Raw genomic sequence first — 13,883 nt, 5'->3', positions numbered from 1 at the left:
CTCCCAGAGGAAGCACATCCTAACTTCTCAGCCTGAGAAAGCTGTGGCTGCTGTGCTGTTTGTTCAAGAGCACAACAGGCAGAGAGGACGAAAAATAACGGAGAGTGATCCATTTGAGAATTGCTTTCTTTCAAATGTCAGAGAACGAGATTAAAAAAAATCCATAGATTGCTAAGTCATATTATAATCACATTATAAGTCATATGCTTGATGAAATATAAAAATAAACTGGAACCTCGGACCAAGAGGAGTCGTGCCATACCCGCATTGATACAACTTCTGGCAACCCTTCATCTCATCCGGCCTCTGGTTCAGCAGCAGTGGGGAGCCACAGTCTGCTCTCACCTGCGCTGTCTGTTGCTTTGAGAGCAATGCTGCAGTGTGGGGAACTGAACTGTTGTTGAGCCATTCCTCCAAATCACCGCCTTTGTCATTTGTGTAAAATGTTTACCGACACTACATTTATTTATTTCTTTACCAGGGACAGTGCACATTAATCAACATTTCAGTTTCCACATCAATGTAAATGTGCCAGAGTTAGCTAATGAGCTAATTTTCATCTGTAGTCCCTGGGCTGAGCATTCAAAATGCTCATTCTAAATTATTACATATTTCCTTTAATAAAGCACAATTTGTATTACATGAGAGTGTTTTTGTTTATTATAACCACTTTTTCTGATTGAAACTAAGCCATTTTGCAGTGTCCCTAAGTATGTTCATTCAACTTCTAATAGAAATAAAACATCTTTATAAATATAAATAATATAAATAATTGATAATAATAATATAAAACTTGAATATTGTGTTGCCTAGTCTTCTATCTCTCATATCATTAATCATGATTAATGCATTCTTAATGAAAAGATTAAATATATTTGTGTCCCTAAATTTACTGTCCACCCTGTTACTCTAATGAAACTCCAAAATATTGGAGTTCTACACATATGATTTTCACTAAGTGACATCATTTCCATGGAGGGAAAACAACAGTGAGCAGTCAAGTAAGTTTCCCAGCTCTATTTTGTCTGTTTTGAACGTTTTAAAATGTTTAACTGGTGGTAACGATCATAACATGTCAACCCTGTCATCCCACATTTCAATGGATATACAGTGAAATTCATATATGTAATGCCTGTAAACCCTCACTACATGCATGCCATGTGTTCCCATGTTACTTTGAAATGTCAATCCTGTTACCTTGTGCAAAGTGAATGGGTTGCCATGTAACAGGGTTGACATTTTGTTAGAAAACAGTAAAATATTAGACCATACATGTAAATATTAGACCATACAACTAGAGGGACAGGAACAGGAAAATGTTCTTCAACTCTAGTTGGTGGAGCCCCAAAGCACTATAAATGGTTTTGTAATGTTTTCCAGACTGGAAGCTTCAATAACTACCAAGGTCTTACAGAATTTATTTTGACATGGCCTGATATGTCTCTATACCCTGTATACAAACACATTAAACTGAGGGTAAGGGCCAAAATTTGTAAGATATATATTAGGCATGGCTGGCCCAAATCAGGCCGGATTGCTAATCAAAGTATTCAAACAAATTTCCCTAATTAACCCCTAATTGGGTTGAGTTAAATGGTTGGGTAATTGCTTTTTCACACCTTTAGATTGCATGTTCGATTACTTTGCACACCAAACAAATGAGAGAAGCACTACATTTTGTTATCATTTTTTGCTAAAAAAAAAAAAAAAAAAACTAAAAAAACTAAAAAAAAGATCTGACCACTTTTAAAGTGAAAAATGTGCTAAAATGGAATACAGAAAATCAAATGGGGGCACAGGGTTCACAGTCCTACGAAAAACCGGAGTCAAATTCTTTGTATGTGTACATACTTGGCCAATAAAGCTGATTCTGATATCTGATAGCAACTTGTTCAACTCATGTTTCTCATTAAAATTTTACATTTGAACACTAATGGGAAATAAATAAATGATTGGATACTGTAGCATGAACAGCAGGTTAAATGGTAATGCTCCAAATTAATATTGTAAATGCTGCCATGAATTTTGCGATGGTCCCAGAACTTCATTTTTTTTTTTTATTACAGTTTTAGATATGAACACTAAGAATTAAGTGACTTGATATTATTTTTGCATTATAGATGCATTTTGAGACCATCTTGCTTCCATATTTTAATGTATTTCCAGTTGAAACAGGATGTTGGTGCAAGTAGTGAGTAACGAACATCAGTGAAGGAGAGGAAGAACGAAACCTTCCCAACATCCGTTAAAATTAATGGGGGACGGATGTCCCCTTAATTACAAAAAGTTTTTCAAAATGAATATATGACCATAAAAATAACACACCTAACATTTTTAATTCATTTTTATGTAAATAATTGTCAATAACAAATACACAAAGCTAGTCAGCATATTTTTTAATTATTTATTTTAATCTGTTTTGAAAAAGCAGAGTGGTGAGTGTAATATTAACTGCAGTCACATGATGTTGCCTATGAAAGCTGTCTGTCTCAAACGATTTATTTCTCTGCTACCTACAGACAAACAAGGATCCTTATTAGGAAGTGTCCTAGTTAGGTATCAAGGAAGCAGGAAGCTACCTTCCGATTGAGACAGACCATCAAAATTCAAATTCTACTGGTAGCAGCTTTTAAGGTGTATATTATGCATTATGGCAAATTAGCTAAAAAAGTCATTTTTCATTTCATTGTGACTTTAAACAGGAGCAGGAATTGAACCCTTGTACTATGACGGTGTAATATAGTTTAGTATATAATGGGCCATTCAGGAACAAGAGAATATCAGAATGCTTTTTTTTGATCCAAATAATATCATCAATTAGAATTAATATTCTCTGGCACACATTTATTCAAAGAAATTTACACTACCATGAGTGTATATATTTTTACCATTTTTACCATACCCAGTTAACTCTAGCTATTAAGCTCTTTTTCTGCATGCAACTACTTTGTTTTAATGCAGGACGCATTAACTAAACAAAACACACTGGGAGATAGTCTGAACTCTGGTTTGCTTTGATTTGGTGCTCCTTTTTGTGCATTGTGACCACCAAACTTTCCCAATCCAGTTGTTGAATTTGCTTGGGTAAGCTATTCACAATGTGAAAGCACAAGTTGGGCAACATTTCTGGAGATATCTTGCAGTTAAATCACTGCATAAAAATCTGACCATATGAAATCATGTTCATGTTAATTTAATTACGGGACAAATTTTGTTTAAGAGAACATGTTTCAAAGTGTTTCAAAGTTGATTTTAGGACATTGAAGATATTGTCAACTTTGACCATTTTTGCTTATATATTTCTCGTTAGAAATGCAGAGAAATTGCTGCTTTGACTCCATCGGCCTAAAATCTGAGAAAACAGTACCAACATGCAGTAGGTGAGCAAATGCAAGTTATTCCATAGAATAGCTTGGGGGCATAATACAGGTTTTCTCAATAATCTATTGTCCAAAATCTGAGCCAACGGATTTGAATAAAGTAAACATAATGGTCAATATGATACACAGAGTCGATATAATTTTCCTGAGTATGCAGTTGAAATTACTAAAATGAAGAAAGCTCAGAGAAACATATGCTGAGACATGCTGAATAATTCAATGAACATTTTCCAAGAGGTCTTGAGTGTCTTAAGGAATGTTTTCTACATCAATAACTGATATACACTGACACCAGCTATAACATTACATAAAGGCTACCATTGGGTGTTTTAAACTAGTTTTTTACTACAGTACAATCCAGTTGGATTAACAGTTAAATGAACGTTTCTGCAATGTTTTGTGCTGCTTTGTGCTATTTTGGTATTCATTTGTTCATCAGAGTTCATCATTGGTTGTAAATGAATGTCTTTGTGATTTACTGTGATGCTAGAAAGCGTTATTTTGCACACAATATGTAATGCCTAGAGAAAGCATGTCTTAATTTTTCAGCCTATGCAAAATCAGCCTATTGTTGTATGCTACAGGCTCTACATTTTACAATCTACATCGGCCTATTGTGAAAATTGTATTGTTGTGAAAATACGTACAGAAATAAAATTCTCCTCAACTCCTGATCAAGAAAAACAGTTTATGGCATGCATTTTATGTGAAAGCACACATTTTTCACACAGAAAACCCTTGAGTTTAAGTCTTAACCCTTGAGCTGTGGAATCGTGGAATCAATTCATCATTTACATATGACGCACCAAAAATTATGCATGTATGGCACCTCTTGGCCTATAAAAAGAAAGACTTGGCGCAGCAAAATTTGCATACCTTACATGCAAGCTACAGACTGAAACATAGCAGAAGATCCAAGAAGCATAAATTTACTGAAGCAGAAGCTGACATTTTGGTTGCACAGGTTGCCGCCAAGAGGGGTGTTTTATTTGGCTGTCTTCAAAGTGGGATTAAAGAGCATGAAAACAAAATTTGGCAAGCAATTGCATTATCTATGAGCAGTGTTTCAACTGAGAAAAGGACCCTCCAGGAGGTCTGTCTCTAAAATCAAAACAGCGTAACTCTACAAAAATGCCCATTTCCATCCTAACCATGTTATATTAATTCTCAGGTCAGAAAGAAATTGTCTGATATTAACCTTGACACCAAAAAGCGGTGGCGGCCTGTAGTGCCAGCAATTCCGATAGTTTTCCATGTGCAACGCAAATAGCCTATATTGTTCTTTGAAATGAGCAGACATGTTTTCCAGACGTGAGATTGATTTTAGGGCTACAACAAAAATGGTAACTGATAAATACCGACTTGTGCGGTGAAATGAGCGTACGGCCACTTTAATATCAGATTTGATTGTGCGATAGCTTGATGAATGAGGGCCAGTGTATATATTTCAGAAACTAAATCAATCTTGTCTATACAGCTGTGATACCTATAGGATTATCCAGATACAATGTTCGCAGCAAACACATAAACGTTTGGGGAAAGGAAAAACATGCAGTGCTGCTGTAATTTAATGTTTGGAAGCCAAATAAGCATACGTTTCCATATTTGTGACTTACATAGCATTATTCATGTACACATGTCTGTGCACATATGTTTATCCTTCTGTTACTCACTGTTTGGTAGGTGATAATGAACTTTATCATGTGGCCCACCGGCATGTTCTGGGTGAGGAACTCTCTTTGGCTGGGCAGCGCCGGCTGGTAGTGGATCTTGGCTGGTGGAAAAACAACAGTACACAGACACATACATAACTCTCAACAATGACATACACACATACATGCATTGCAATAATATGCCTTTATTGGTCTCGCCTGTCATAGTTCCATGTGAATAACACAGAAGCAATGAAGAAAAGAACTACATGGGACAGGTATTGCTATTGAAGGCTTAGCTGCTGAAGACTGTGATCTAATACGGTCGGTTTGACTACTGTTGACAAAATGTATTGTAAGTCAGTTGGACAAAAGCATCTGCTATGACATGACATAATGTAATGTAAATGTAATGGATAATCTCAATAGGAGAGCAACAAAGGTAAAGATGAAAAGTGAGAGGATAGGCTATCATATAGCAAGTGTGTGCTTGAGAGAGATGGAGAAAAAGGGAGATAGAAAGAGGCAGATGAGACAGATAATATATTACTTCGGCTAATCCTTCTATTGATTAGAATGGCTTTATTTTTGAATCATCGACTAGCACTCAGGTAAATTGGATTCAATGCCCTAGTGACTACCACTGGTAGAATGGCATGGCTAAAAAACCCTTCTGACCTAACACTACTGTGGCTGCTGCTGTGCTCTGGATTACTAATTGCAGTATTTACATTTTCAAAGGCCCCACTTCTCTTGTGCGAAGGTGCGGTCAAATGACTTCATTAGCATTGTCAGAGGTAGTGCCTCTGAGTATATGTCGCACATGCAGAGAAGACAGACGGTTTCAAAGCTTGCTCTGGCAAGTGAAGCGACATCTGGCCAAAAGCCAGGCTTTTAACGAATGAACTAGCGGAAGATGTGAAACATCATTTGGAAACTGTCAAGGGCCTGTCAGCAACTTCAAAATTATGCCCTTTATGCTAAACAAAATTGATGAGCTCAAAGCAGTTAAATTGAAAAACAGTGACATGATAAGTGGCTCAAACCTAATTTGACATGGTCACTTAGACGTTCAAATGACAGCACTGTACACATGACATAAGACCTGTCAAGAGATGTCATATCCATAATGCTGCTTGTTTTGACACCAGAGCCAGCTAGGTTGATAGCAGGAAACGCCTTCTACCTCATTATTTGTCAAGCTAGCCTAATGTTAAATCGACGACAGCTAAATGAGATGTATTTTGGCATCTCGTTCCTTTTGACATAACAAATATTCCACGGTGACACTACTGTCATCCAGTATTCTATACACAGATCTACTGTGACATTTCTGTGGACCTGCATCACAACTCAACATCACAGCTTATTCAACATGACAAAGAATGAACAGGCTCAGTGGGCTGGCAGTTTTTATTTACATGAATAACCACGAGGTTAAGCACACAATCTCTTTTACAACGTGCTAAAGTGGTGTGTTTATGAGATACGTGGTAGAGTAGGAACAGGCAAGGGGCATCAATCTATTGAGGCTGCTAGATGTATTTCTGTGGTTGAAGGAATCATATTTCCTTATTAAATGCCAAAGTAAAATTTTTATTATAAAGTGAAATAAAAAAAAATAAAAAAAGTCATGGCAAAAACAGAGTGTTGTCATTCTTTCTGACTTAACCATTGGAGATATTTAGCATTTTTCAAACCCACACAAGCCTCTTGTGATGTCAGAGAATTCAGTGAATGAGACAAGCATATAACACAAGAATATAACTCATTAAAGCTGAAAGTTGAAAATTCAAGGATGTGTCCCAATCAGACCTCAAAAGATTGAATGTAACTAACAACTGTACCTCCTTTTCTTACATGGCAAACAGACAGTATAAAGTTGTTAAGTTAAGAGGTTGAATAGGTCAGTTGGAGTGTGGTATATTCACAGTATATAGTATAGTAAATATACAGTATAGTTCTGAAATACAGGGTAACAGCACAGTTATTAATAATAATTGGAACTTGATCAATGAACAATGAACAATTTACATGTCATTATTCAGGTAATAACAAGTAATATAAATATTTTTCTTCTTCCCAATTTGTTATAAATGCAGACATCAATTAAAAAACCCATAAACAACAAATTCCATGACATTTACAATAACCTTTTACAAATCTATATGTTTTACAGAACTTTCCAATGTCAATTGCTATCACAGCGATTCTCACCGGTTTCACCTGAGTGGACTAAAGAATGACTGCACTTGGCATTTACATAACTTCTAATCTCAATCACCTCGACTTGACCTCTCATAAATAAAATTCAAATACTGTACAATACAGTATATTTGACTTTTATTTATTCATCTAAACATGCAGAGCTTTACATATTATGACTTAGTTACCTACACACTATTTAGTAATTTACATAGCATTAGCAATTTTAGCAATAGCAATTTTGTGAACAATTTCTAATGATATGTAAGTACCTGAACCACCATGTATATCAGGAACTTCCTGCTTTATAATCTGACCATAGCGGAGGACAGCAAAGTTGTTGGCCAAAAAGACAAAGTGTTGTTTATCCCAGGGTCAGGCGAGGAGGAGCAAATCAAGTTCCCTCTAAAAGAAGCTGACAAAATCCTCATTTGGGTAGCTTTCTCAGAGGCACTCTCATTTGACAGTTTATCAAACTCCCCTCTTTCCCGCTGCCATCTTTGGCTGGGCCGGATTATCCATATATCGCATCGGGCGAGTGCCCGGGGGCACCAGCCAATTTGCCTTGTCGGGGGGGCACCACACATTCAAACCACAATTATACCTTTATAAGCTTTGTCATATTTTCTTTATATATTAGGCCTACTCTCTGGGGGGAATGCATACGCGGCCAAAATTAACATTTGATAATAAAAAAGAATATGCATAAAGAGAAAGAATCGTGATTGGTGTGTAGGTGCCCCCCCGCCTCTCCATCACATTTGAATTTGTCCAGTTCAAGCATTCTGTGCGGTAAGAGAAAACCCGTTCACCGGAGGAGCTGCTAAGAAAAGGTAGGCTGAAAACGACTTTCCCAAGTGTGTTCGCCGCATTCAGGCTTTTCTTAACCCTGCCTGTTACTAACCGTAAGGGTGAGAGATCTTTTTCACAACTTAAAAGAGTGAAGAACGAACTGGTCGAGTTGATGCTTGTGGGAAGGTTTTCTCTTTGAACTGGATGCGCGGTTTGTGATGTTGCAATACATTCAGGGATGGACTGGCCATCGGGACTACCGGGAGAATTCCAGGTGGGCCGCTTTATCTACTCTATAAACAGAGGGCGAGGGTGTGGGCCAGAGCGTTCTGGCCATGGGGCCAGAACGCTCTGGAACGGCAATCCGGCAGTGAATCTGACGACGGAACGCGCGTTCCGGTTCTGAAAAAATAAATACAGATCGAGCAGTCAAAATTTGGTGGCTTAAACAACTGGTTTGGTTAGTTTTTACACCAACTTTGCCGGCTGGGCGGTGTTTGGACCTTCGAGCCAATCACAGTGCTTAAAAACACGAACCCCACCCAACGGGGAAGCCATGCCACATTAAACAAACTCACATCAAACAACTGGCACAGTTTAGTCAGAGCCACGGAGCTGACAGATTGTGTTGTGAAATCACCAGCAAGGATGGTTGGTGGCCGATTGTGGTGGGCTGGTCTGGATAAAAGTCCAGGTCCATCCCATTGTCTCAATGTGCTGCTCCTTTCACCTTCTGCAGTTCCCACTGTCACATCAACTCACCTGAAGTGATTGTTTGCTACAGTTATTGAGCTTGCTTTATTTGGTGGTATGTGGGGCCTTGTCTGTGGTGCTGAAGTTGCATTAGATGTCTGTTTAATGATTTTTTTCTATTTTTTGTATTATGATTTTTTTAGTCATGCTCTGTAATGGTTTGGCATTTAGTCTTCATTCAGGCCTTTGAAAATTTATGGTGGAAACAAATTTTCCACAATTTCAAATATGATTCAGTATAGCTCTGTGTATAAAGCCTAAAATGACATTTGTAGGCTCAAGTCAATCTATGGTGTAAAGTAATTTGTTGGTTAGTGCATTGTCTTACATTTGCCTGCAGTATGTGTGTTGAGCCTGTACTGTTTAAGTTAATGTAAATCTATGATCTTTATTGGCATAGTAAATTTCACTTTTTTGCGTGTCAAGTGGATGGAGGGGGGCACTTCAAGTGAAGTCACCCTAGGGCACCACACAGTGTTAATCCGGGCCTGATCTTTGGAAATGACTACACATTCAAGAGAGTCTTCTGCTTAACTGGCTCCTGAGCCCTGACTTCTTAGGACTGTTTCCACCAAAGTGGTTTCCTTCAGTCTGTTCACTCTCTTTCTGTCTTAATCTCCTTCTCTTTTTAAAAAAAAAAAAAAAAAAAAACACTGTGGCATTTGATCCTCTCACTTCACATTTATGAATCTACTTCTCACCACCGGATAACTTTAACCTTGCTTTCTCAATTTCCTCTATGGCAGTGACCTGGGAGGCAAACACATCTACTATGGCCTCCAGCAAGGAGGTACGGATTTTCCCATTATTTTTCTCACTCTGAACTCATAGCATAGCACATGGGCACTTTCAGTGTCTTTCAATGTCAAAGGGATGAGGAAAGTGAAACACGAAAAGCCACTCAAGGCATAACATCAAAGGGATGATCATTCATAGATGCGGTTTTAGAATGGCAATTTAGAGTGGTACAAAGAAACTTTAAAAAATACTAAAATAGCAAAAGTTTCCAAAGTCAAGTTCATGGTTAGTCTAGCTCTTAGAAATACAGGATGAAAGGTTCACTTTTGGAGATATTTTTTTTTCTCATGTTTGCTATGAAATTGCACCATCTCTTTTATCCAGACATTTACCAATACACAGGATGTGATGTAACAATCTCTCTCGCCGCAGGGTCTCCTCCCAGTTGGCCATGAACAATACACACTCAAAAGGGTGGCGTGTTTATCAGGTGCCTGATTCAACTCAAATGGCTCCTCTCAATGTGGAGGAGCAGCAGCTTGACTCGGAGGTTCTCCTGGATTGCGGAGTTCCTCATATTGTCACAGAGAGTGAGGCCAGCCACCCTGCGGAGAACCTAATTTTGGCCCCTTGCATAGGGTTTCTTGGGAGTTTTTCCTTGTCCTCACTGAGGGTCTAAGGTTGGTGGTGCTGGTTAGGCTAGACTAGGCTAGGCTAGGTGGGCTTGTTGTGTCTTGTGCTTTGTTTTGTATCCTTGTGTCTTATTATTTTGTTTGCATACTGTATTGTATTGATTGTTGATGAAGGGCTATATAAATAAATTTGACTTGACTTTAATTGATTTGACTTGGTGTGAGTGTCGGAATGAAGACTGACCTGAAACTTGAGAACCTTGCTTTGTGGTTCAACTCTCTCTTCTTCGCCATGGTGCATACAACACCGACACAACACCCTCCTTACTGCAGCTGCTGCTCATAACCAGCAGTCAATCTCACAATCCCGTTTAAGGCCCTGACACACCAGGCCGACGGTCGGCCGTCGGGCAATGTCGGGCCGTCGGTAAGCGTCGGTGTCCCTAGTTTTTGCGGTGTGTCCCGCACCGTCGGCAGTAGTCGGACCCTGTCGGCGTCTTTTTGGCCGATTGAGCATGTTGAATCGGCGTCGGAGCCGTCGGTGAGAGAGATCACTCTGATTGGTAGTTCGTGTTTTGCCTCTGGATGATTGGACTGATAAATTCCTTCAACATGTGGAACAGAACAGGAAAGAGCCGAGCGAAATTTTTAAAATCGGAGGTTGCATTTATCTCCAGCTCTCGACACAGGTTCGGGAAAGCCCCTTGAGCCTGTCGCTGGAGTAACGTTATTCATGATTTCACCCATCTAGTGCGGTTTCTCCTTATTTTTCGCCTCCGCCTCTTCCTTTCTTCTTCCACAACCAAAAGACCAAGGGCTGACAACGCCAGTGCCATTTGCAACTTCTTATCAGACATAAGGTATGGAGAGTTATTTCCCCTCACGCAGGCGCAGAACGTACGTGCTAGTTGGCCGTCTCTTTGCGGTGTGTTCAAGTGCAACTTTTTGGACCAGACGCAGGCGACGTGAGGCGACGCAACAGTCGGCCTTCGTCGCCGCTGGTTCTTTGAAGTCAGTTTGGTGTGTCAGGGCCTTTACCCTCACTTGTGAATAAGACCCCAAGATACCTGAACTCCTCTACTTGGGGCAGCTGCTCACCCCTCACCTCAATGGGACAGGCTTTCTTCCCTTTTTTAAAGGAAGGGCAGGATGGGCAGGTAACACTGGAAAAGAGTCAATTCCAGCAACACTTACTGTACTGAGAACAAAACAGAATGTGTTTTGGCTTGTGGCCTTCATTAGGCTTTGTAACAAAATGATTGACAGGCCATCCGAAAAACAAACAGAAATGATGGACATTACACATCTAACAGAAAATGTTTGACACTTTCACCACCAGAAAATACAGTTATTATCCTCTTCCACAGAAAAAATAGAAGAGTTTTTAGTGGACCAATGTAATTTGGGCAGCTACATACTCAACCATAGATATTTGCTGTGCCATGATACAGGAGTCCATGAATATCATTAATAGTAGGGATGCACCGATCCGATACTGATATCGGATATCGGTCCGATACTGACTCAAATAGCTGGATCGGGTATCGGTGACAATGGGGCCGATCTATTCAATTCAATTCTATGTTTATGTCTACGTGCGCATACTACGTCATGCGTCAGCAGCGCGCCGGTAGACCCGGCCATTTGCCTTCGGTCCGTCCGGTGGCTCCTCCGGTCCAGCAGCTCTGGAGGATCCCGCCTGCCGCGCGCAGCGTCTCACGCACTGAATTCTCGCTCATGGGGCGCGAGCCTCCCGCAGCTAGCATCCAGGCTAACAAGCTAACCTGGCGCCCAACCCTCATAACAGAGCCGGGGTCGGGGTGAGCTGACCGGGGGTCGGTGCTGATGCTCGGTAGTTAAAAACACACCTGCATGAATACTTTGTCTCGGTTATATGTTTAAACTCTCCCGGGTCACCGCGCGGCCGAGCAGGCTGCCATTTAACCTGCGAGGTAAAGTAGTTTTCCACCAATTATACAATCGGCGCGTCCAGCCAGACTCCATTCGTAAATCCAAGGTTTACGGGGACTCGGCTGTAGGTCAACGTTGTTTCCTGCCACAACACGATTTAAAGTGTTTTCCGTGTTCGTCAGGTACTGCTGCTCCATTCGGCCGACACATAGTCACTAACATACCTTGATTTTTTTTCTGAGGGCTGTTTCATAAAGCAAGATTACCAGTTAAGCCAGAGTTATTTCAGTAATTTAGGCTTATTCTGCATATTTTGAATGTTTTGTTTTTACCAAGTTACTTGTTTATACTACTTGTGTGAATTGTGATTTAATTTATCAAGTTTGTTTGCACTAGTTTGTGACTTAATTGTGATTTAATGTTTACATTTTGTTCTCATTTGATGCAGTTGTATTGTTTTATACTGGAATTTTAATTCCTGACCAATTTGTTGCTGCATTTAAAAGGTTTACACTTGAATTGTAATTCCTGTTAATTTTGAAGATGTTTTACCAAGTTGCTGGAGCACGATTATTTATTATTTTAATAATAAATAACGTATAAATGTATTTATTTGTTACATTTTGTTTTACAAAGTTAGGAAAGCAATGTTAAAGTCAAGCCTGATGTTGCTTTACACATAAAAGAATGATCCCAGTCTCTTCCACACAGTGAGGCATAGCCTACAGTTTATTAATTAAACACTGGTATCGGATCGGTACTCGGTATCGGCCGATACCCAAAGCCCAGTTATCGGTATCGGTATCTGGACTGAAAAAGTCGGATCGGTGCATCCCTAATTAATAGGTGAGGGGACAACGTGCAACCTTGTTGGAATTTGGCGTCCACATTGAACGAGTTTGATTTAATGCTAAGCATGCAAAAACGGCTCTCACTCCAAGCTTATAAAGACTGAACAGCTTGCAGCAGTGGCCCTGGCACCTCATACTCCTGCAGCACCTCCCACTGGATACCTTTAGGGAACATGGTTGTAGTCCTTTTCCAAATCCACAAAGCACATGTGGACAGGATTGGAAAAATGCAATACCTCCTTGATTATCTGTTAACAAGATTAAAAGCTGCTCCACTGTTTCACGACTAGGGCTGCCCCCGACCAAAGATTTTCCTTGTCGACTAGTTCAAGCCATTAGTCGACTAGTCGTTGCACGTTTTTGATATTAATTTAATTATTTCAATATATATTTTTTGGGGCATCAGAAAATGGTTTGAGTTCCAGGGCTGAGAAAGAATGTTATAAGTAACATTGTTAAACACTGTGCTACATTACAGAGAAATACAAAACCGTAATAATGAGCCTTTAAAATATAAATTTTACAAGTGCACCCACGAAGCGAGCCGCCTGTTAACGACAATGCTAACGGCAAAAGCGGTAATGATTCTGAACGTGTCGGAACAACCAGCAAGGAGACTGAACATAGAGCGGCCATGCTAGGTGACTAATGTTAGGCTATATGCCATTGTTCCAACGGCCCATTATTCCGAAACCCCAATAGTCCGAAAAATGTCCCATTGGACCGAAAGCCCATTTGTCCCGAAAACAAACGGCCATTGCTCCGAAAATACATACTCTCCCTGCAGTTAGAAAGATTCATGGCCTGCAATCAGTCGGCCCTGCCTCCTAATGTTTCACACCCTCTTTCCCCCGGTTGATTGGGAGCATCTATATGGCTGTCGGAACTGATGTCCGGTAACTTACCAACTACACCACTTGGCTGCTCCAAACATCAGACCATGTGCATCCATGAAGAAAACGTGAGTAG

General features: G+C 39.8%; 1 protein-coding gene across 1 annotated transcript in view; it reads right to left on the bottom strand.

Moving 5' to 3' along the window:
* The window catches only part of LOC139915761 (putative flavin-containing monoamine oxidase A), a 62,519-nt gene that overhangs the window by 20,774 nt on the left and 27,862 nt on the right, over positions 1-13,883 (bottom strand). The window contains exon 8 of the mRNA XM_078288893.1: positions 5,054-5,154. Coding sequence (XP_078145019.1) covers positions 5,054-5,154 — 101 coding nt within the window. The remainder of the gene's footprint in view (positions 1-5,053; positions 5,155-13,883) is intronic.

This window comes from Centroberyx gerrardi, chromosome 2 (assembly GCF_048128805.1).
Source record: "Centroberyx gerrardi isolate f3 chromosome 2, fCenGer3.hap1.cur.20231027, whole genome shotgun sequence".
Lineage (NCBI taxonomy): Eukaryota > Metazoa > Chordata > Actinopteri > Beryciformes > Berycidae > Centroberyx > Centroberyx gerrardi.
Note: the sequence above shows the minus strand (reverse complement) of the source record. Positions and strands in the feature narration are given on the sequence as shown.